Raw genomic sequence first — 22,768 nt, forward strand, 5'->3', positions numbered from 1 at the left:
ACGAGGAGCAGAGTCCTGCAGCCCATTTCCCCAAGTCAGTGCACAGATGTGGCCACAGCAGCATTTTATTAGAGATAACACAGCCCAAAGCTCACCCTTACTTCCAGAGCTTCTTGATGGACATGTTCTTCTCACTGTCCTTCTGCATCACCTGGGCAAGAAGGAGATGCTTGGTTCCCAGGACACAGCCCCCTTTTCCCTGTAAGGCTACCTAATCACCCACCAAACCGCCCTTAAAACCAGGCTCCAGCCCTGCGCAGGGAAGGGGCTCCCGTACCCTTCCACCCCACCCGCAGCCTCTCCTTTGCCCCTCAGTGCTGGCATTGAGCCCCAGGGCTGTGCTGATGCTGCCGGGGACGGTCTGTGCCTGCACCGCCTACCTTGGCAACAGCCATCTCAAAGTCCTCCTGCGTGACGTGCACCCGCCTCTCCCTCAGCGCGTACATGCCAGCTTCTGTGCACACCCCCTGTAAGGGACAGAAACGCTCCAGCAACCCCGCTGGGTAAGGAGGGAGAAGGGGCAGGGCTGCCCAGAGCCCCCAGCCAGCCTGGGGCTGTGGCAAGGCCGGGCTCACCTTCACTTCTGCGCCCGATGCCCCCGGCATCAGCTCAGCGATCTTCCGCAGGTTGATGCCCCGCGTCAGGTTCATTTTCCGAGAGTGGATCTTGAGAATGTCCAGACGGGCCTGCAGGACAGCAGCAGCGAGGCGAGGGCTTAAGGCAAAGGAGTTATGCCCAGCCAGGGCTGAGGACAACGCGCTCCACCCCAAGGAGAGGATCTGGACTGCAGGGGACTGACAGAAGCCCCGGGCCCCCCACCCACCTCCTCGTTGGGAGGGGGGAACTCGATCTTCCTGTCGATGCGGCCGGGGCGCAGCAGAGCCGAGTCCAGGATGTCGATCCGGTTTGTGGCCATGATCACCTGCAGCAGGAGTGCAGCCCCTGTCACCACAACCGGGCACCCTGCTGCCGCCACGGGGCCAGCAGGACGCTGCCCCGTCCCCAGGCAGCTCAGCGCCCTCTTACCTTGATGTTCTTGGTGGCCTCAAAGCCATCGAGCTGGTTGAGAAGCTCCAGCATCGTGCGCTGCACCTCGCTGTCCCCACCAGAGCCACCCTCCAGGCGGGAGGAGCCAATGGAGTCGATCTCATCCATGAAGATGATGGAGGGAGCGTGCTCCCGGGCCATCACAAACAGCTCCCGGACCATGCGGGCGCCTGCAGGGGGACCACGGGGAGCTGAGCCCTGGCATCGTGCACCCATAGGTCACCCTGCCGGAGGGGCTCGTCCCGCCGCGGGCCACCCCGAGGTGCAGGAGCCCTCAGCGGGGCTCCAGCTCGCATTGGCACTGGGGGCGGCCTCGCCCTGCACCATTTTACCTTCACCGATGAACTTCTGCACCAGCTCGGAGCCCGAGACACGGATGAAGGTGCAGTCAGTGTGGTGGGCCACAGCCCTGGCCAGCAAGGTCTTGCCCGTGCCAGGGGGGCCGTAGAGCAGCACACCCTGAAAGTGCCACGTGGGGATCTCAGTGACACTGCCAAGGGGCTCAGCACCCCCAGCAGCACTCCCGGGGAAGCATAGGCCCTGCTGGCAGCTTCTGCTCCCACAGAGCCCCAGGCCCAGGCAGCCCCCCAGTGCTGCCAGGACACGTGGGGACCCCTGCAGGGGCGACACAGCCAGTGCCACCGCCCCAGCCCACAGTGGTCAGGACTCACCTTGGGTTGGGCAATCCCCAGAGCCTCGAAGAGTTCTGGGTGCTTGACCGGCAGCTCGATCACTTCTTTGATCTCCTTTATCTGCTTGTCCAAGCCGCCAATCATCTCGTAAGTGGAGTCTGGGACCTTCTCCACCATCATCAGGGACACCAGAGGGTCCACCTTGTTGGGCAGGATCTTGTGCAGCGTGTAGCTGTCGTTGCGCAGGGCCACGCGGCAGTTCGGGGTCACCTGCGGCAAGAGCGGAGGGGAGCTCAATGGGTGGGTATCGCACAGCCCTTCCACGTGACCCCACAGCAGGGAAGGGGACAGGCAGCGCAGAGCCCCATCGCGTCCCCTCCTGTAGCCCGTGACACTCACGTCGTTAATGTCAATGTTCTTGTCCACGTCCACCACGAACTTCCCTTCTGGGTGTACCTGGAACAGCAGTTGCCACCACAAGGGTCACTTCCCTTAAAAGTTCCCAGCCACACGCCCCAAACCCACCCACCACAGCGGGGAGGTGCCAGAGAACCCAGCCCCACCAAACACCCTGCACCCCAGGTGGCTCCTGCCTGCATGTGCACGGTTTGGGCCCTGGAGAGCTGCTGCAATACGCTCCTCTGGAGAAAAAAGCTCTCACTCCTTGTTTTTTAAGCTCTTACACCCCCTGCAAAGCTTGTGCACTCATGGGGACAAAGCAAGGGTCTGTCCTGCCCCATCCCATCCAGGTCCCGGGCAGGAGCCAGCCCTGCTTGCCCCTGTGGCACCTCAGCACCATACCTTGACGAGCACTTTCTTCTTGTCCATGGCTCTCACCACCTCCCCCACGTAGGAACCCTGCTCCTGCAGCAGTTGCAGCTCTTCCCGCAACAGACGCACTATGGAGAGAGGGGGGACATCAGCACAGATTTTGGGGGCAGCCGCCTGCAGGGCTGGTCACGGAGCACCACACAAAGATGAAGGGAGCGGAGCCAAACCTTTAGCGTTCAACTCATTCCTCTGTGCTTGCAGGCGCCGCAGGTTCTGGCTCTTCTCGTTCACAATGAGCTGTAGGGAAAGAAGCTTTGCTGCGCTCTCTGCATCCTCACCCAACCACGCACACCAGCCACAAGCAGGCTCCAGCACAGGCGGAAGCACAGCACAGCCCTGCCCGGCAGGACGTGGCTGCCAGAACCTCGTCACCGAGAGCTGGGCAGCACCGCCGCCACCCCTGCGGGCTGAGGCTCATCTCGCTGCCCAAAAACCCGGTCCAGGGGCCGTGCTCGGAGCCACCCCTCCCGCAGCAGCGCTCCCTCCTCGCACCCAGGGCTGGGCCGCGGGGCGCTCCCAGCGGGGCGCTCCTCCCCCCCCGGGCCGGCTCACCTGCAGCTCCTCGATCTTGGACAGGTAGTACTGCCGCAGCCCCGCGCCGCCCTTCCCGTCCTCCATCTCCATCTGCGGGACAGACACAGCGCCGCTCAGCCGCACCGCCCCCCGCGGCCCCCCTGCTCCCCGCCGAGTCACGGCGCCCGGCGGGCCCCGACCCGAGCGGGACCCGGCGCCGCCCCGCAAGCCGCTCGCGGGGGCCCGGCCGCCCCCGGCCGCCCCCCGGCGCCGCCCCGACCTGCTCGGGGCCGTCCAGCGCCATCTTCTCCGCCGGCATCGGGCCCCGCCGCCGCTCTCTGCCGGCACCAAAGATGGCCGCCGAGCCGCTTCCGTCGGCTGCCCCCGCCGCGCGCACGACGTGCTGACGTCACTTCCTCCCCGCCCGCCTCGAACGGCCGGCGCCCTCCCGGCCTTGAGAGGAGGAGTGGAGGGGGGGGGAGGAGAGTGCTCATGCGCGTTCCGGGGAGAGCGGCGCCGTGCTGCGCATGCGTATTCTGCGCCCCATCGGCACGCTGCGGAGCGATCTGCATGCGCATGCGCAGTACGGCGGAGGCGGGGGGGAGGAGTGCGCGTGCGCGGTAGTTTTTCGGCTGGGTCGGCGTTTGTCCGCCATCTTGGTAAGGTCGGAGGCGGCTTATCCGCGCTACGAGCCCCCGGAGGGTGACGGAAAGGCCCAGAACGACCCTTCCAGAGAGGAACCCGCCTCCCCCGAGCCTCTGCCGGTTACCCCGCCGGGTGGCGACGGCCACAAGGCAGCGCGGTGGCGCCACTCCTAAGATGGCGGCGAGGGCGAGAGGAAGCGGAAGTCGGGGGAGGAGCGCGGGGAACGCCGGGACGGCGGCGGTGGCACGCGGCGGGGCCGGAGCCGGGAGCGGGGCCGCGATCGTGTCGGGGTGACGGGGCCGGGGGGGCCCTGAGGGGCCGGGGGGGGGGCGGGCACCGGGCCGGGGGGCGCCGTGCGGGGCGCTCCGGGCCCTGAGGGCGCTCCGGGCCGCGCCGCCCCCCGCTGACGGCGCCCCCTCCCCGCAGGTCCGTGTCGGGGGCGGCCGCAGGGCCCGAGCTCCCCGCGCCGCCATGGGCAAGAAGAGCAAAGCGGGCAGGAGCCGGCGGGACAAGTTCTACCACCTGGCCAAGGAGACGGGTGAGGGGCCGCGGGCCGCGGGCTCCCGGCGGCGCCCCGCAGCTCCCCGCAGCCCCTGAGCCCGGCTCTGCGCCCCGCAGGCTTTCGCTCCCGCTCCTCCTTCAAGCTGCTGCAGCTCAACCGGCGGTTCCAGTTCCTGCAGAAGGCCCGGGCGCTGCTGGACCTGTGCGCGGCCCCCGGCGGGTGGTGAGTGGCGTCGGGGCCGACTCCATCCCGGGACCCCCCTCGTGAAGCAGCTCCCGCGCAGCTGCCCCGCGGTGGCTCGTCCCGGTTGGCGACCCCGAGGTCGAGGCTGATCCCAAGCCTCTGACAGCGCCGTGCAAGGCTGAGGGTTCTCCTGGCATCGTGCTGTAGCTTTGGTCCTCTCTGTTCTCACAGGCTACAGGTGGCTTCCAAATTCATGCCGGTTTCCAGCTTGATCATCGGTGAGAAGGGTGGTTTAGGAAGTCATCGGGGATGGGCTGGAGCACGGTGTCGAGGTGCAACATTGACACCTCTGTATTATGCTAGGAGTGGATTTGGTTCCGATCAAACCTATTCCCAATGTGGTGACGCTGCAGGAGGACATCACAACCGAGAAGTGTCGCCAGGTGAGAACCCACATCCCCTGCCCCAAGTGTCACTGCTCTGGGTCTCAGCAGGTCTGTTGGGTGGAGGGGCACCACCTGCCTGTCTGGGGCTCGCCAAACAGTACAACGAGGGCAAGGGATTGAGCGGAGCACCGGGATAGGGAGGCTTGAGTGTAGATCAGAGCTGCTGCCTGCCAGCTTTTGCAGAAGAAGAGGGGTTAGGTGAGGCTAACACAAGTCTCTGTTCCTCAGGCTCTGCGCAAGGAGCTGCAGACGTGGAAGGTGGATGTGGTGCTGAACGACGGATCGCCCAATGTGGGAGCCAGCTGGGTGCATGATGCCTACTCCCAAGGTGGGGCCCTTCTGGTGCAGCTGAGGGGAGGCTGGCACGCTGCGATGGCAGCGGGGCGCACTGGGGGACGGGGAGTCGCCTGATGTGCACACCGGCAGCTCTGCTGAGTGTTCTTCTCCACCTCTGCAGCCAACCTGACCCTCATGGCTCTGAAACTGGCCTGCGAGTTCCTCTGCAAAGGTGGCTGGTTCATCACCAAGGTTTTTCGCTCCCGGGACTACCAGCCACTCCTCTGGATCTTCCAGCAGTTCTTCCGCAAGGTCCAGGCCACCAAGCCCCAAGCCTCCCGCAATGAATCTGCTGAGATCTTCGTGGTGTGCCAGGGTGAGCAGCTGCAGGGACCTGCAGTCGCTGACAACCTGAGGCACTGGGTTGTGTCTGGGGAAAAACTGTTGGTATCTTTGATTTCTCCCACCCTAGGTTATCAGGCTCCAGACAAAATTGACAGCAAGTTCTTTGACCCAAAATACGCCTTCAAGGAGGTCGAGGTTCAGGCCAAGTCTGTTAGTGAGTTGGTCAGCAAGAAGAAGCCAAAGGTATGGGAAGGGAGGGCTGCTGGGGTGGGCTAGGTGTCACTTGTCGGAGAGCTGGCCCAGGGGAAAAGGCACAGCCTGACAGAGGGTCTGGCTCTGGGGAGGCTTTTTCCTTGTTTTCCTCCTGGCAAGTGACCCACTCCCTGTGGGACAGATGGATGGGGAAATTCATGGGGCAGCAGGTAAGTCTGTAGAAATCAGAGACAGATGTCTACGGAGAACTCATTAGCAGGCAAAAAGCTGCAGGAGTGAGGGAGGAGGGTGCTGAGCAGCCAGACAGTTTGCCTTGCTGGGCAGCATGGCCAAACACGACTGAAACGAGCTGGGGTTTGGGGCCAAAAAGGTTGGAGTAAGTAAAGATGCTTAGGGAAGTGTAAAATGCGGGGTGCAAGGCACAGGGATAACTGCTGTTAGTGAAGTATAAAGCCTGAGAAGGCGGCAAAGTGATGGAGAAGCAGTGAACAAATTGTGAGATTGATGATGGTTCAGGACAACTCACCCTGCAGTAGTTAGGCACTGGGTGTGTGTGTCTGTGAGGTGACTTCAGGTTACAGGTTAAAGCCTGTGTCAGGTGGCCTTGGGTAGGCGTGGAGCTTCTCAAACCTGTCACTGTCGCCTTCCTGTCTGGGGTGAGGCTGTGAGAGGCGTTCTAGAGCTGGCCCCGTTACCTGAGAGGCAGGTGGGGGCTGCCTCCGTGCCCAAATCCTGTGGGCATCTTCAGGGGGACGCTGCAGTAAGGCACGAACTATGCTGAACCGTTACTGCTCTGGGGATGGCGAAGTGGTTTCGTACTGTGCTGTAGCTCACACGGCGCTGTCCTCCTGCAGGCAGAAGGCTATGCGGATGGTGACACGACACTTTACCACCGCTTCACCCTGATGGACTTCCTAAAGGCTCCCAACCCTGTGGACTTCCTCTCCAAGGCCAATGAGGTGAGCGCCCGCAAGGGGGACTTCGGCAGCACCAGAGACAGGTCCCCACAAGCACAGAGCGGAGAAAGAAGGCAGCCAGGTGCCCCAGCAGCGGCCCTGGCCCTGTTCCTTCAGGAGGGAAGCGGAACAAAAGCTGGGACTCGGGACTGACAGCCCTATCCCTCTGCTCCATCCAGATCACACTGGGGGACGGAGAGCTGGAGAATCACAGTTCCACCACAGAGGAGCTGCGTCAGTGCTGCAAGGACATCCGTGTGCTGGGACGCAAGGAGCTCAGGTACTGGGGGGGACCGGGACAGGGACGGGGCATCATGCTGGGCCTGGCTGGATGTTTCTAACAGGCTGCCTCCCCGCACAGAGCCCTGCTGAACTGGAGAACGAAATTGCGGCGTTTCTTGACTAAAAAGCTGAAAGAGCAGGCAAAGGAGCTGGACATCAAGTAGGAGTAACAGCGCTGCCTCAAGGCGCCAACATGGTGGGACGGGGCTGCCACCAGCAGAGGTTTGTTGACCTCCTTCCTTTTGGCAGCCTGAGCTCTGGTGAAGAGGAGGAAGGCCGGGAGGAGAAGAAGAAAACATCACCAAAAGCCACAGCTGATGAGGCAGGGAAAGAAGAAGAAGAAGAGGAGGAGGTAGAGCTGGCATTAGCAGAGATGAAGGCCAAGGAGCTGGCAGAGCTGAAAAGGTAAAGACAGCTCAGGAAAGGAGAGGTGGGGTATCATTGTGCTAGCATAGCATGAGGGGTCAGGGTCTGTCTCCCTGCAAATGGGGGTGGGGTCTGGGGTTCTCAGGATTGTCCACTTTTCAGGTTGGTGAAGCAGCTGTTCCAAGCTTCAATGGGCTCTCTCTGCCCAATAAGGGGACACCTCACAGTGGGTTGACTGTTGCAGGATCCCAAATCTTGTGAGAGATCAGGCGTCAATGTGGCAGTAGACGAGCCACTGGGAGGTGTGTGCATGGGGAGGGGGAGCAGCATAGCCTCAATCCTTTGTCTTCTCCAGAAAAAAGAAGAAGATCTTGAAGGAACAGCGGAAGCAGCGTGAACGTGTGGAGCTGAAGATGGATCTTCCTGGTGTCTCCATCGCTGATGATGGCGACACCAGCATGTTCTCCCTCCAGACTATCCACAGGACCCAGGTGTGTGGGCTGGAAGTGAGCAGGCTCCCAGAGCCACCAAGGCTGGGACGTACGCAGGCACGTGGCTGAGACTCAAGCTCCTGACTCCAGTCTCACTTGCATTGCAGCTGCTGAATGAGGTGGCCCGGGGAGACATGGCATCAGCAGATGCCCTTCTGGAGATGCGACCTGAGGATGATGACATCTGTGTCTCTGATCCGGACGAGGCTGATGATGTGTCCCTGGCCAGTGACCTGGACCCAGAGGAGTTGGTGGAGATAGAGGCTCGGCAGCGCCAGCTGGAGCGGGAGAAACGAGGGCAGGGTGCAAAGAGGTAAGAGCTGGGGGAGGCCGTCCTGAGGCAGGGGCTCCCTTGAGAGCAAATCTAGAGAGTGGCTGTCCTGGTTGGGGACACTGATCCTGCTACTGTCTGTCACAGGGTGAAGCCTGAGCAGGAGGAAGAAGATGCAGAGGAGAATCCTCTCCTCATGCCTCTGGAGGAGAAGTCAGTGCTGGAGGAGCGGCAGACCAGCCTGTGGTTTGGGAAAGTGAGTCCCAGTGGGTCAGAAAAGGCAGGGCTTTTCCCCAGCTCTGCCCTACATCCCCTGACCCCTGGCTCCATGTCTGCAGGATGCCTTTGCTGGCATCGAGGATGATGCAGATGAGGACCTGGAGCTGGGGCAGTCGCAGATGTTGGCTGAGAGACAGCGCAAGTCCCAGACAGGTTAGTGGGGGCTGCGTGGCTGTGGGGAGCACAGAGGGACATCTCCATGGCCTCACATGGGGCACTGGATCAAATGGCAGTTTGGGTGCTGTACTGAGCAGAAGCAGAGACCTCCAGAGGTTGCTTCCAGCCCATATCGTTACAGTTAATGAGATAGGTCTAGTGGTAATGAGCCGTACCTCTAGGGGAAGGGTCTGCAATGGGATCTGCCTCAACCTTCTCTCGCCCACTGGTTCCCTCTCCCCAGACAAAGCAAAGAGGAAAGGGCAGAAGAAGAAGGTTCCCCAGGAGGACACCATGGCCGAGCCTCAGCCTGCAGCAGACACAGCAGCTGATGCTGATGAATCACAGGCTGAGCAGAGCAGCGATGACGATGACAGCAGCAGTGATGAGGAGAGGTGAGGGGCGAGAGAGGGGCAGTCTGGATATTCTCCTGCAGCTCTGGAGAGCGGGGAGGTGAAGACCCTAAGCTCTGATGCTCCCTTCTTCTCCCCACAGGCCACCAACACCCGTGGAGAGGAAGCGGGGCCGGGTTGAGCCATGTGGCTTTGAGGTGGTGCCCATTGAGGACCCAGGTGAGTGTGGGCTGCTGTCTGCACCTGTGCGTGCCGGGTGATGCCACACAAGTCCAGGAGGCAGGGTCAGGTGGTACTGGTCCGGGAGGGCTGCTCGCTGCTGTCTGGGTCTCAGGCTGTTTGCAGGTGGGCCAAGCTTTAACCTGTCTGTGCTTCAGTGAAGAAAGCACGTGTCCTGGATGCAGAGGGTCTGGCACTTGGCTCCGTCATTGCCACCTCCAAAAAGGCCAGGCGGGACCTGATCGACGACTCGTTCAACAGGTGATCCGCTGCGGGTGCTGCAGGGCGAGCACTACTCGTTCTCTTAGGGGACAGGCCACGGGGTGGCAGATGTATTGGTGTGAGACTAGGACCTGGCAGGGACCCTGTGTCCCACTCACAACTCACAACTTCCCCCTCAGGTACTCCTTCAATGAGGAGGAGGGAGAACTGCCAGAGTGGTTCACGGAGGAGGAGAAGCAGCACCGGCGCAAGCAGATACCCCTGGACCGGCAGACGGTTGAGGAGTATCGGCAGCGCTGGCGCCAAATCAATGCCCGCCCCATCAAGAAGGTGGCGGAGGCCAAGGCCCGAAAGAAGCGTCGGGTGAGTGGGGCTGTGGTCCTGGACGGGTGCTCTGTCCCCATCGCCGATCCCCTTGTCCCTGACCCTTTGCTGTCCCCCAGATGCTGAAGAAGATGGAGCAGATGAAGAAGAAAGCAGAGGCCGTGGTGAGCACGGTGGATATCTCAGAGCGGGAGAAGGTGGCCCAGCTGCGGCGGTGAGTGGTGAAGCTGGGTCCCAGCTCCTTCATGTTGCACTGGGCTGGGTTACAAGGTCCCATTCCTGCAGCCGCAGCATGGGGCAGTTCCTGTGTATAACTCAGCAGGGCTGGGAGGGGCTGGGCAGGATCTGGCTGGGGCTGAAGGTTGGCAGAGTAAGCAAGGGAAGCCCTGTCTTGGGGCACAGCAGAGTGATTGGGCCTGATACTTGTCTTTGGATATGTGCCAAAGCCAAATTTCTGGAGCAGGCTCCATCTGAGGATGTCTGTTTCACCTTTCCCTTTCTCCCACAGCATCTACAAGAAGGCCGGGCTGGGCAAGGAGAAGCGGCAGGTCACGTACCTGGTGGCTAAGAAGGGTGTAGGACCCCGGGTGCGTCGCCCCCCTGGTGTCAAGGGACAGTTCAAGGTCGTTGACAGCCGCCTGAAGAAGGATGTAAGGGCTCAGATGCGCAAAGACCAGAAGAAGAAACGCCGCAAGTGATATGGGACGTGGCTCGGCGCTGGACAGGGCTGGCTCCTGTCCCCCCAGCACAGCCTCAGGAGCTTCTGCCTTGCCTTGCTGCTCCCCCATCGTGGGGACAGGGCTGGGACAGCCACACGCTCCCGTAACTCAGTGCCTTCATGTCATTGCCTCTTGTCCCACAGTGGGGCAGGGAGGGTTGATTTGGGCTCAGGGCTGTAGCATCGACCCGCCTGCCCAGGCTGGCTGTGTGGCTGCAGCTCCAGGGCTGTCACCCTTGCTGGTTCTGCTGGGATGCTGCTCGGACCCTTGTGCTGCAGAGATGGCAATGAGCACCCTTCCAGTCCTCGCTGTCCCCACAGGGGTTGTGGCCACGTTTGTCACTGAAGTCCCAGGGCTGCATGGGGCTGTGGGTGTTGAGCCCTGAGGCAGGACAGTGCCTGTGGTCTGTACAGAACTGTTTGTCATTTACAACAAAAATAAACCCCAGCCTGAGGTCTCTGGGACTTGTCCTGCGTCTTGGCAAGGTGCTGGGCCTGTGATTTGAGCTGCTGCTTCCTTTCCTGCACTGCTTGACAGACACAGAAACAACCCTAGGTTGTACAGGGTCTGTGTCCCTTTGCTAACACTGGGGTTAGCCTGTTCACCTCAGTACGCCTCAATTTGTCTCTGGCCCAAAAGCTTGGGCCAAACAGCCAGCCAGCCCCAGAAGTCCCTCCCTGCCCAGCATCATCCACAGTAGCCACCCCCCCCTCCAGCCTCTGGTCAGCCCCACCGCCCTCTCTAAGTGGGGGGACAGAGCAAGTTTAGGAGAAGAAATACAAAGAGAAAAGATGCACTTAAGAAAATATATTTATGTAGACCCAGGGCAGGTAACAAGTGCCTAAATCTGTTGTGATGAGATTGCAGAGTTATCCCCAGATCCCTTTTAGTGGCAGCACTGTTTGTGGAGGGAGCTGCACCAGGGTGTTCCAATAAAAACGTCTGTGGCAGGGTGGTGCAGAGCCCCGAGACATCCCTGCCCTGGGTCTGGCAGGGCAGGAGCTGCTCTGTGGGGAGAAGCTGTTGAGTCTGTGCTGTGCTGGCTGCTGGTGGTGCTGTGAGGGCCTGGGCCATGTTCTTCCGCTGTGGAGGGCTTGGGGCCTCGGCCAGGGGGAGCAGAAATCTTTGGCTGTCCTGGTTCTTGGCTGAGGGCATTGGGGTGAGCAAAGAGGGACCAGCTGCCACACCTCAGGCTCCTCTAGAAATTCTCCTTTGCCTGGTTGTCATCCTCTTCAAAATTGAACAAAGGCATGCTGTGAGAGAAGAGCCCCTCTGCCACCCCCGGCCAGTCCATGGTCCTGACCCCATCCCCGTGTGACCCCAGACCCCTGGAGAGGAGCTGCACAGGGGGCAAAGGAGGGAGGCCAGGGCTGCTGGAGTCCCGAAGGGTGACCCCACTGCCTTGCTGGACTCAGCCCCTACCTGAGCTGCAAGGAGCGCTGTAGGCAGCATCCGTGCGGTCACCTGTGAGGAGAGCAGTGATCGCTGGCACGTGGGCTCAGGGCAACGTGGCCCTGGGCTGCTCCCATTAATGAGCCTAAGCTCCTCAGTGCTAATGGATGGCTCAGCTGAGCCCCAGCGAGTCTGCTTTGGGGTTGCAAGGGGGGCTCACCCGTCTCGTAGTAGTCATACAGTGTCACGGTGGCCGGCTGGAGGTTCCTCACCGGGAAGTCCTGCGTGGCTGTGAAGACGAAGGTCTCCTCCTCCTTTGTCAGCTGGGGAGACAGCACAGGGGTGAGGTACGGCCACCTCCGGCCACCTCGGCCCCTTCCTTGCAGCTGGAGGTGATGGCCCTGCCCCATCTCACCTGGTCCAGGTAAATTGTCACCTGGTCGGTCTGCACCTCCACCTTCTTCACCAGCTTCTGCCTCTTCAGCTGGGGACAGAGGGAGAGCAGGAGTGTCGTTGTCCCTCTGTCCCCGTGTGGGCCAAGGGCCCAGCACCAGGCAGAGTGGAGGGGCAGCAGGGACCTCACCTCGGCCACCGAGCCCTTGTCTGGGATGTAGCCAGATGGCAGCTTGGCCTCGATGACAGCCATGTTGGTGGTGGGGCGCTCCCCGGTGTACCTGCAAGGCCAGAGCCCCGTGCTGAGGCTGGGGGTTGCCCCTGTCGCCCCCCCCCCCCAAAACCCAGGGGGCGTCCCCTGCCCTTACCGTGCCCGGAGGAGGAGGCGGAAGCGGGCGCTGGCCTCTGCCCTACATGTCTTGGGATCGGTCTCCACGCGGAGCTCGAAAGTCCCCGTATTGGGCGGTGGTGGCACGTTGTAACGCAGGGTCACCTGGGGTGGGGTGGGGAGGTGAGGGACACCCCATGGGTGACACATGGGGACAGGGACCCCAGGCTGTGCCCACCTGCACCAGGGCGCAGCCCTGCCCGCGGGCTTGCACCGTGTACAGCCCCGGCAGCTCGTGCAGGGCTGCCTGCTGCAGCACCAGCCGATTGCTCGTGTCCAGCACGAAGTCCTGCGTGGAGCCCGTCGGGGCTGTCACCGTCACCACGGAGTTCCCATTGCTGCCGTATGTCAGAGTGGCATACTTGGCCAAAGCTTGCAGGGCCACCACAGTGTCCTGGGGGAGAAGCACCCAGCCATGGTCACCCCCAATTGCAGCCTGCAGCAGCCCCAGCCCCCTGTTGGGATCCCGACGCCCATACCTGTGTGGAGGCAAAGCCTCCGTAGGGGTTTTGCTGCCTGCTGAGCCAGCGGACGATTTGGGAGGCTCTGGACAGGTCAGCGGAGGACACCTGAGGCTGGGTCAGGTGTGCCAAGAGGACGTAGGCGGTCATCTCCACCTCTGCCGGCGCGGCCGCAGCCCAGAGGGACTCTGTGGGCAGAGCCTTCCCCTTCCTCTGCCAGAAGAGCAGCCCCTCTGGGGGAGAGAAGGGTGGTAGTGCAGGGAGGCCCCCGGCAATGGGCAGGGGGTTGCCGCGTGGCGTGGGGTGGTGCAGGAGGTACCAGTGCTGACACCGCGCTGGACAAGGCTCTGCAGCCGGGCTTCGTGCTGCTTCTCGCGCCCCGCCAGCCCGCAGACATAGGCCAGCAGCGCCTGCGTGTAGAGGTCATCGGTGCTTGAAGCCTCCAGGCACTGCAGGGCCAAGCTCACCGTGGGTTCCTGGTGTGGGAAGGGGGGACACGGAGCAGAGTCAGGAGCCAGCCCAGGGGCACGGACATCGCCGCACTCAGGTTAGGACCCCTGCCCAGTGAGACCAGTTACAGCCAGGTCCGGCCCAGAGCAGTGTGGCCTGACACATCCAGACCTTGGTGCTGGGCTGGTCCCTTGTCCCAGCGCCTGCTCCCCTCCAGGGGTTGTCCTCACCGTTGGGGACACCCCCAGCTCCAGCAGCGCAGCCGTGACGTAAGCCGACAGCGAGAGCTCATCCGATACGCCGCCCTGCAAAAGGGGGCAGCAGGAGGTGGCTTTGCCTGTGCCACCAGCACAGGGATGTGCCAGGGACAACCCGCCCCCACCTCCCCCCACACCACCCCGTGCCCACCTGCAGGGCATTGTTGAAAAGCTTGCCCACGCTGCGGAAGCATCCCGTCTTCAGCTGCTGCTTCTGCAGCCAGCGCAGGGCATCTGTGATGTGCTGTTCCTCGATGGCCACGTAGGCTCTGGCTTGCCCGAAGGACTTGAGGACAAACGCCGTCAACCTGAGAGCCAGAGAGCCGTCAGAGGGGTGGGGACCCAGGAGTTGAGCGGGGAGGGGGTCTGTTTGGTGGCAGGAGGAGATGGCTGGTCCCTGGAGGGATGTCACCGCACTGCCCCGTGCCATGCGGTCCCTTACCAGGTGTTGCCGCTGTCATCGCTCTCCCCAAAAGCGCTGTAAGAGCCGTCAGCATGCTTGTAGAGCAGCTCTCGCTGGTACCCTGCAGAGAGATGTGGACAGCGATTCACACGGCGCTCTGCAGCCCACCCTGGAAGACCCCAGAGGCAGCCTGGGTGCCAGACCCACCCCAGGGCTCAGGGAAGAAGACGGGACAGAAGTGGGGGGCCCGGGGTTCCCCTGGGCAGCAAGGCAGGGTAGGATGGGGAGAAGGGGCCAAGGACACTGACCGCTCTGCAGGAAGCTCTGTGCCTTGGCATGGATGTCGGGGGTCAGCTGCCCGCTCTTCTCCAGGTACTGCTGGATGTAGATGTTGGGGGCGAAGCGGACCATGTTCTGCTCCCCGCAGCCATAGGGCATGGCCAGGAGGCGGTCCACGTTCTGCAGTGCATTGCCCATGATGTCGCCTGCACCAGGGGAGGCGAGGAGAATCGTCACTGGCCGTGTTCCCCAGCAGGCACCCCGCATCCTGTCCCACCTCAGCTCAGTGGGGGTCCCACCTCCAGCTGAGCTTGGGTCACAGAGCTCTGCGCCCTCGGCACATCCCTTACCCATCACAGTGACGTGGGCTCGCTGTGAGCCCTCCAAGATGTTTTCAGGAAGCTTCAGGGAGACTTCTTCAGCAGCTGCAGGGATGGAGGGCCATGGCAGTGGAGATGCCCAGCTCCTCCAGGCCTGGCCCCACAGTGTCCTCGCCCACCCCTCGGTGCTCAATCCCTCCGCAGGCTCAAGGCTGGGTTTGGACACCTCAGGCAGGAGACTCAAAGACTCCAAGGTCCTTGGCTCCTCCATGGCTGCATGACCAGCAGCCAAGCATCCTTGCCCCACATCCCCACATCCTACCTTCCTGGCAGAGCAGGGAGCTGTGTGCCTTCTCCACCAGGATGCCCCCGGGCTGTGGGAAGCAGCATCATAGGGTCGGTCAGGAGAAGGGACCAACCCCCTCCCCACGTCCCCAAAGCCATGCCAGCATCCCATGCTCCCAGGACCCTGCAGTGGGGTCCTCCTGCTGCCCCCCTGGGGCTGCTCAGCCCCCATCCCTCCTTCCTCCTCCATAACCCATCTGACCTGCACCAGCAAGGGCTTTATCACAGTGTCCACACGTCCCTGGGCTGGCACCACAGGCTCCTCGTTACCACAGAGCTCCTCTGACTTTATGGCCTCGGTGCTGATGGTGATGTTCACCTCCCCTGCAGATGCAAATGGGGGCTCCATGGGAACTGAGCCCACGCTGCAGCCCCCATGGGCTTGCATCAGGTTTTGTGTGGGGCTGGCTGGGTTGGGATGGGGTCACCAGGGAGGGGAAGAGTACTGGAAGGGGAAGCGGAAAGTGGAGCAGAGAAGAGCTTCCCAGACAGTATCATGTTTGCTTCCACCCTCCCTGCCCATGCCATTGTATAAGGGGGAGTCCCCAAGCAGCAGGGCAGGGGGTCCCAGTGTCCCATACCCAGGCTGGTGGCTTTCACGTCCCACCGGAAGGTCCTGGCTTCATCCGCACAGACGCAGCCGCTGTACATCCCACCCACAGTCTCTGACACCTCTAGCTCCGCCGACTCTGCCAGGGTCACCCGAACCTGCGGGACCACGACCCCCTCAGCACCCACCAGGCCACAGCCCCCAGCCCCTGGCCCCCGGCCCCTGCCCCCCGCTCACCCGCAGGCACTGCCGCAGGTAGTTGAAGACGGTGGCGGCCAGGGTGAAGGCTTCACCCCGGGTCACGGCGTAGGGCAGCGCCAGCTCCACGAAGAAAGGCTTGAAGGCCGTGAGGGTGACGGTACGGGACAGCCCCAAGCCTGTGGGTGCCGTGCAGAACATCCCAGCTGTCCACTCCGTGATGGCGTCGGGCACTGTCACCGGCACCTCTGCGGAGCCCTCCTCCCTGTGGGGTGGTGGGACAGAGCATCAAGAGGCCACCAAGAGTCTTCTGCTGGCATCTGGGCACCTTTTGGGGTTGTCCCAGGTCCTTCCACACAGGAGAGGAGGTGGGGTTGGGACCGGCCCTGCAGGGACTGCTCCCACTCACCCCACAGGGACCAGGTCCCACAGCCACGTCTCTGGGAAGTACGACCGCGGAGCCGGCGGCTCCTCCTGGCTGGGAGGTACATCTAACATACGGGTGGCGACAGCAGGCATACTCATCCTGTTTCTCGTCGGATATGCAGAAGAGAGTAATACTACTTCACCTAGAAGAGGCAGAGCAGAAATTAGGGTCCGTGGGTTTCTGTGTATCAGCCCAGGGCTGGATCTCTGCTGAAGGCAGCCAAGAGCGGCCAAAATCCCCTTCAACCAAGAACTGAGCCACCAGGGAAGACCTCCGGTGACTCTGTAAGGTAAAACGCTGTGACACAGCCCTCCCCACCACCCCACCAGGAGAGGGAACACCCCTGCCCAGCCCCTCTCTACTGAGTGCTTCATGAGGACGCCGACCTGTGGGACCCATAGAGTCCACGGTAGGCATACCACGAGGCATGCTGAACCACTCTTCACAAGCAGTCCTGATCTCGGCATTGGTGAGAAGTTTCAGTGCTGCGTCCTGCAAAAATGAAAAGAGGTTGGCTGTCCCCAAAACTCAGCAGGGCAAAAATTCCCATCAGAGCTGTGAATGGTCGCGGGGCTGCAGAGGGGAGCAGTCTGGGAAAGGTTTTCCCCACAAGCATGGTTTTCAGGGGGCATTGTGCTGCCCGGGAACCTGGCACAAACCACTGCTGACTCCTGCCTGAAGAGGAGCAAAGAGGCACAAGACTTTACCTGAAATAACTTGTAGGCGTCCACCTGGAAATTTTCCCAGAAAGGTGGAGGTAAAATATATCTCCTTTCATGGAGAAAAACATCTCTGTTTCTCATGGGTAGGGTGCGGGATGAGGGGGGATGTCTCCAGAAAGATGAACAGGGCTCTGGGTCTCGAATGCTTCCAGGGGAGTCAAAATTGGGTAGCACTTTGTAGATCTGGGAATAAACACAACATATAAGGCACAAAACCAGCTGGGGTCTGCTGCCAGCCTGCCTCCAGCCCCCAGAGCCACCAGGCCACCACCTGGTCCCAGGGGCTGAACATCCAGCTGGGGACAGGCCAGAGTCCCCACCAGGTTGATATCATCTCCACCTCCATCCTGGCTGGTCCATGGTGCTGCAAGAGGGGGCGAAACCCCTGTTGGCCCACCTACCTCCTCCATGCTGAGCTCGGCCTCAGGTTTCAAGAGCAGCACGCTCCGGTCCACAGCGCGGATGGCACACAGGGATCTTGGGGCTGCCTCCAGCTCCAGCCTCAGCGCCGAGCCGGGCAGTGCCCGTTCCTCCGAAAAGGCCAGCTTCACCTGGGGAGGGACAGGGGTGTTAGGGGATGAGAGCAGGATGGCGGAGTTGCAGAACAAAACTGCGGATGTGGAGGTCTTCTGGAGAAGCACAGCGATGGATAAAATCAAGCTCAAGGGTTCAGGGCATGGGTTAGAGTGGCTGCGATGCTGTGAGGTGTCTGGAGCAGGACAGAGCACCATGACAAGCCAGGGGAAGATTTTCTGGCCTCCAACAGCCTCCACTCACCTTGTTGGGGAGGCACTTGGCCAAGCTGATCTTGGTGCTGTCGGCCACCATCTCACCACTGGGCAGCACCGCGTAGCACAGCACCGTGGCCGTGGGCGCCAGCTCAGGGCCAACAGGCAGCTCCAGGGAGAAGGAGCCTCTCAGCCCTGGGACAGGGAGGGAGGTGAGGTCCAGGCACAGGCAGCAGAGCCCTGCACAGCCCATCTGTGCTGTGGGACCTACCTGCCTCCATGGGCAGCTCCTTCCTGAGGATGGTGGCAATGGTCCCCTTGGCCATGACCTGCAGAGGAGGAGATGGGAATGGCAAACCCGATGCTTTGTGGAGACCTAAAATACCCTGACAGAGGATGGACCCCAGGGCTCGAGTGCTGGGAAGGTTTTGAACTTGTCCAGTCTCCAGCCCCCACAATATCTCCCACTGGCAAGCAGAGCGAGCAGATACCTCTGCTAACAGGCTTTGGTCTTTCAGTCCAGCCAGGAGAGAATGCTAATTGTCTGGTCCGTGGGGACACAACTGTGCATGTGTGTGTACACAGGGACTCTCATATCCTTACACCTGCTGCCTTCCCTCCCCAGGTGAATGCTCACCAGGAAGACCACATCCAGGCTCTTCAGCTCAGTCCCCAAGGCTTCCTTGTTGAAGATGTAATCCACCTGGAGCTGCTGGGGCTGGCTGCAGGGCAGCTTGCTCTCCAGCTGGTGGATTTGCAGGAAGCTCTGGCTCTTCGAAACGAAGGGGCGCAGGGTCGCAAAAGCTGATTCGTAGTGGGGTGACGAGCCACTGCTCTCCTGGGTGTTGGCCAACTCATTGAATTGACCCTGAGCAATGAGGGTGGAAATCAGGATTCAGCAGCCTCAAGGACCTGGCACCAGGCACCACTGACTCGGGCTGTTGTCTTGGCTTGGAGAAGGTGCCCAGCCCCATACCAATGGAAAAAGCAATGCAAGAAGCCCCAGGGGCTGACAGTTTGCTTACACGCAGGGTGACGGTGCTAGTCCAACCAGAGGTGTCCAGCTTGAAGGAGGCTCTCCCCAACGTGTCAGTCAGGAAGCTGTGTTTTGTAGCTTGTCCTTGATGGTTAACTAAGAGCACAAGCTGCTTCTCCTTGGGGGCAGAGCCACCAGGTCTTTCCAGCCGCATCTGCACAGGGAGGGAAGGGGAGATGTGAGGGTTGGGCTGGAGCTGTGGGGCGGGGGTGGGAGAGCAGGGCTGTGGGGGAATCCCTGTTACCGTCCCCGTGTAGGGAATCCCACGCTTGTAGAAGTCTTTGGTGTTCTCAAAGGTAACCTTGTATATTTCAGGCAAAATGTCAAAGCTCTTGGTGTTGTTCATCTCCAGCCCTGTGGAGAGAGGAGAGGGGAGCTGAGTGTGTCTTGGGGACACCAGGCACAGGTTAGCTGCTGCCAGCTCACTGCACAAAGGGTCCTGGGACATTTTAGGCTCTCCCTCTGCAGCCAGCATCTTTGAGCACTGTTTGCACCTCCTACAAGTAGATCAAAACTTCTGTGGCTTGGTCTAGACCTGAAGCAAAGACATTGTTTACTGCAAAGACTTTGTAAGAGGCATTGAAGCACCATGATGTGGGCCTGCCTCAGGGCCCATGGGCCTGCGAACAACCCCCAGTCTTCGCATTTTTTCCAAAGTAAAGCTATCAGTGATCATTTCTGGCATGACCGGGTTGGTGGGTGGGGAGGACAGTCCCGCTCACCACCTGGGGAAGGAAGCAGTGTCACGGAGCCGAGTGAAGGAACTGCTTTGCGTCACAAGGACTATACTGGCTGCTGGCTGTAGGGCTGAGTTGGATCCTTGCAAAGCATTTTATCTTCCTGACCATTTCTCTGGTCACTATGCGAAGTATTGCCTTGCTGACCTGTCTCACATCCCCACCTGGGCCTGATTCCTACACACGCACACCTCTAAAACACAGCATTGCCTGTGGGCTTCCCCGAGGAAGCCTGACACCTCCATGCTGTGTGCATGTGGGTGCACGCAGGGGTGAATGCAACAACAGATCCCACTCCCGAGCAGGAGGACACCACCACCCCTACCTGTCCCCTCCTCCACCAGTGATGCCTTGACTTGCACACGCTTCTGAAGCCTTCCATTGGTCTGATTAAAGGAAGTCATCAAAACTTCTGTCGAAAAGCAGCCGTTCTTCTCCGTCTGGAGGGAGGGAGGGAGTCAACCGCGCTGGGAGCAGTCCTGGGGGTGGGCTGTCCCACTGTCCCCCATGCTTCCAGCTTTGCTCACCTGCCCGCCAACCTCGATACAGTTTGTACTCGGTGAGGATTGCTCAGGAACGTATATCACCCAGCTGAACATGAAGGGCCTGCACACAGTGGCCTGGACCTTCCCCTGGACGGGCTTCCCGTAGGTGTACCTGTTGGGTGGAGGGCAGGCAGGGGGTGCGGGGAGCAACAGCACCTGGTGGGTCACATCGTGTCGTGCCCCCCATCCCCTCCGTGCTCCCAGCATAGCCTGTTTCGGGCTCACCTCCCACAAATCTCCACCAGAAACTTCTCGTCTTTCTCCAGCACAGTGGAGGGGATGTCAATGGTCACCTCGAACTTGGGCAGCACTGATGGAGAAGTGAAGGGAGGAGGAGTTGTCCCTCCCAGCACAAGGGCATGGGTGGCCGGGTGGCCACAACACACTGCCCAGGGGATGTGCCAAGGCACGGCTCCCTCCCACCCTACTCCTCACGGCCCTGGTCCCCACACACCATATTCCTCCACGCTGAAGGAGCGAGTCCTTCCCTCCACCTCAATGGTGTACGTGCCCAGGGCTGGCTCCGCAGCCAACGGGAGAGACAGGTCCACAATGCCCTGCCGTGGGCTCACGTCTCGCCACTGCGCGATGCGGTTCCCTCTCGGGTCCTGCTCACGAGGACACATGGTGTCGGCCCTCGCTTCCCAGGGCACCCCGGGGAGCCCAACCAGCACCCCCGTGTCAGGTTCCCCCTCTCCCAGCCATGCCACATTCCCATGCCTCCACCACCCAGGAGCCTCCCTGCACCTCCCAGACTGACCTTCAGGAACACGAGGGGCAGCTGGAAGGCAAGAAGGAGATGGTTACAGGGGAAATTCAAAGTTTTCCTTAGGTTCTCCCCAGGGTGGGGACATCTCTAGAACCACAGGCAAAGGACAGCGAGGGCTGCTCATGGGATGCTGTGACCTTCCACCCCACTGGTTTGCTTTGGGACTGATTTTGAGCCTGTGGATGACTCAAGCTGAGGTGAGCCAGCATGGCAAGGAGAGACAGCATCTCCCAGCGCCTTTGCAAGAAGTCATCATCCATTTCATCTGGGAACCTCTTGCACTTCCAGACACACAAGTGACTGCTTGGGAGCACCAGAGATTGAACTAACCTATAATTCTGGTGACTTGTGATTTGATGGATAACAGCAGCACTTTCCCTGCTTCCCACTCACTGTTCTTATGTCCCTAAATGAAAGTTTAAGTGGGAGCATTCCCATGTCTCATGTGCAACTAACTCTGTGGTTCTTTCCTGCCAAAGCTGTATGAAGGACATACCACACCCTGAGCTTGGCAGCCCAGGCAGAGTTGCCTGGGGCAGCATTCCCAAGGGGAAAGGTGATGTCTGACCCCCAACCTCTGCCACGGATGCTGAGATGGAAGGAGAGCAGCGCAATGAGCCCTGTCACCTCTCCTTTGTCCCTCACGCTGTCCTCACCTTCTTGTCACTGGCAACGAAGTCTTTATCCAAAGAGACAATTCGAAACTTCACTGGAAAGAGCAAAGGGGGACACAGGAGTGAGTGGTGGGCACATCTGCATGGGGAAGGTGGATAGAAGCCCACCCTGAGCCCTGTAGTGGGGCACTGTCCCCAGCCAATGCAGCCAGCATGTCCTGGCATTGCTCTGGGTCAGGGCTGGAGGTTCCAGAGCACCCTGGGGTGAGCCCCCCCTCTCCATCAGCTCACATTGGGTGGGAGCAAGGCTGAACCTGCTGTCCCCTGGTCCTTCATTCAGACAGACCCCATCTCGCCCCTCACCTTGCTGCCCAGGCTTGTAGACAGGCTTGTCTGTCTGTATGAAGATCCCAGGCTCCAGGGCTCTCAGCATCACCTTCTTCTTTTGGGAGATATCCAGGGAATCTCCCTGGATTGAGACGTGCAGATCCACGATTTCCTCCTTCCCCTTGGAGGGCGCTGGGGCCTAAAGGGGGGAAATGCCAGGAGACAGGCTGTCATGGTGCAGAGATCTTCTGCCTGCACAGGGAAATCCTACAAAATGATGAGGAAACCAGCCCAGCTCCCAGGCGAGCTGGAGGCAGTGGGGAGTCAAGGCATCCTGGGGTGACACTCACGGTGAAGGTGACGTTCAGATGCACGTGAGGCTCCTGCACCTTCCTCTCCAGCAGGGTGATGTTGCCAGCCCCACCTGCTCTCTGCAGCTGGACAGTCACCTGGGCAGGCTGGGGGAGGTCGCTGAGATGGACCCACAGCGTCGCTGCATGGGGGTGGTAGATCACAGCTGGGGACGTGACCACGTAATGCCTGGCAAGGAGAAGCACCACCATCGGGGCATGGGGACAGCAGCCAGGAGCACAGCCTGGGGCAGCCACCACAGGGCCACCCCACTGCACCTCCTCTCCCTGCTTCTGGCCTCTCCCTGGCTTCTTGGTTCAGTAAAGCTAAGGCTCTGCTTGCCCACCAACACTGCGTGGGGTGGCACCAACAATAAACCAAAGCCACCAGCCCCAGAAGCTTCCAGGTGCCGTGTCCTTGATGCTCATGGACAGCTCACCCCAAACACTGCCACCCTCACCAGCCACTGCAGGCACAGGGACCATTACATCCCACTGAGCACTGAGCCAAGACTAACCACCCTCCCACCAGGTATGGACAGACATGTGGACGCAAAGAGTGCTTACAGTGCTGCAGATCCTCCAGCTGTGAGGTGCAGGACGAGAAGGAGCAGGCAGGGCAGGGCTGCTGGAGACCCCATGCCTCCAGCTGCGAACAGACTTTGGGGTGGCTACAATCTCCTTGTGTTGGGTGGCTGAAGACCTCTGTCTGTACTGCTGCAGGCTCCCCAGTGAGAGCTTCGCTTTGCCCACAGTAAGCAAACAAGGTGTGGGACGATCAGCCAGTGTGGATCTGCAGATATAGC

At 60.9% G+C, this 22,768-nt stretch overlaps 3 protein-coding genes across 5 annotated transcripts; 1 reads left to right on the forward strand and 2 right to left on the reverse strand.

Annotated features, from left to right (window-relative positions):
* Positions 1 to 49: 49 nt before the first annotated feature.
* Positions 50 to 3,455, reverse strand: PSMC5 (proteasome 26S subunit, ATPase 5). Of its 3 annotated transcripts, none has more exons than XM_084496718.1 (12): positions 3,304 to 3,453; positions 3,063 to 3,134; positions 2,678 to 2,747; positions 2,481 to 2,578; positions 2,079 to 2,135; positions 1,719 to 1,949; positions 1,380 to 1,506; positions 1,027 to 1,217; positions 824 to 922; positions 576 to 686; positions 381 to 467; positions 50 to 151 (listed from the first exon to the last, which is right to left on the reverse strand). In XM_084496718.1, exons 1-12 carry the CDS (start codon positions 3,340 to 3,342, stop codon positions 98 to 100), a joined length of 1,236 nt encoding a protein of 411 aa, XP_084352844.1. In that variant the 5' UTR covers positions 3,343 to 3,453; the 3' UTR covers positions 50 to 97. The 3 variants fall into 3 exon arrangements, with proteins under 3 accessions (XP_084352844.1, XP_084352845.1, XP_084352843.1); XM_084496719.1 differs by having other exon boundaries at positions 50 to 142; positions 374 to 467; XM_084496717.1 differs by having other exon boundaries at positions 1,719 to 2,135; positions 3,304 to 3,455.
* A 345-nt stretch (positions 3,456 to 3,800) lies between these two features.
* On the forward strand, positions 3,801 to 10,730 carry FTSJ3 (FtsJ RNA 2'-O-methyltransferase 3). Its single transcript, XM_084496727.1, has 22 exons — positions 3,801 to 3,958; positions 4,095 to 4,206; positions 4,287 to 4,392; positions 4,585 to 4,631; positions 4,717 to 4,796; positions 5,028 to 5,127; positions 5,257 to 5,451; positions 5,548 to 5,663; positions 6,488 to 6,592; positions 6,769 to 6,869; positions 6,951 to 7,031; positions 7,121 to 7,276; positions 7,593 to 7,728; positions 7,836 to 8,041; positions 8,147 to 8,255; positions 8,338 to 8,431; positions 8,679 to 8,829; positions 8,930 to 9,006; positions 9,165 to 9,267; positions 9,408 to 9,591; positions 9,672 to 9,766; positions 10,061 to 10,730. Exons 2-22 carry the CDS (start codon positions 4,140 to 4,142, stop codon positions 10,248 to 10,250), a joined length of 2,499 nt encoding a protein of 832 aa, XP_084352853.1. The 5' UTR covers positions 3,801 to 3,958; positions 4,095 to 4,139; the 3' UTR covers positions 10,251 to 10,730.
* A 328-nt stretch (positions 10,731 to 11,058) lies between these two features.
* LOC311423107 (alpha-2-macroglobulin-like protein 1) lies at positions 11,059 to 22,723 on the reverse strand. The gene is made up of 36 exons (XM_084496720.1): positions 22,530 to 22,723; positions 21,963 to 22,152; positions 21,649 to 21,811; positions 21,328 to 21,380; positions 20,663 to 20,683; positions 20,357 to 20,510; positions 20,128 to 20,212; positions 19,885 to 20,014; positions 19,683 to 19,797; positions 18,865 to 18,974; positions 18,610 to 18,774; positions 18,222 to 18,452; positions 17,856 to 17,913; positions 17,634 to 17,779; positions 17,258 to 17,407; positions 16,842 to 17,039; positions 16,521 to 16,626; positions 16,117 to 16,276; positions 15,747 to 15,972; positions 15,541 to 15,667; positions 15,162 to 15,283; positions 14,937 to 14,988; positions 14,645 to 14,719; positions 14,324 to 14,500; positions 14,055 to 14,136; positions 13,764 to 13,920; positions 13,586 to 13,660; positions 13,225 to 13,381; positions 12,924 to 13,138; positions 12,623 to 12,838; positions 12,425 to 12,549; positions 12,247 to 12,337; positions 12,079 to 12,147; positions 11,884 to 11,986; positions 11,694 to 11,735; positions 11,059 to 11,501 (listed from the first exon to the last, which is right to left on the reverse strand). Exons 1-36 carry the CDS (start codon positions 22,601 to 22,603, stop codon positions 11,470 to 11,472), a joined length of 4,452 nt encoding a protein of 1,483 aa, XP_084352846.1. The 5' UTR covers positions 22,604 to 22,723; the 3' UTR covers positions 11,059 to 11,469.
* Positions 22,724 to 22,768: the final 45 nt, after the last annotated feature.

The sequence above is a fragment of the Aythya ferina genome (genome assembly GCF_964211825.1).
Source record: "Aythya ferina genome assembly, chromosome: 23".
NCBI classification, from domain to species: domain Eukaryota; kingdom Metazoa; phylum Chordata; class Aves; order Anseriformes; family Anatidae; genus Aythya; species Aythya ferina.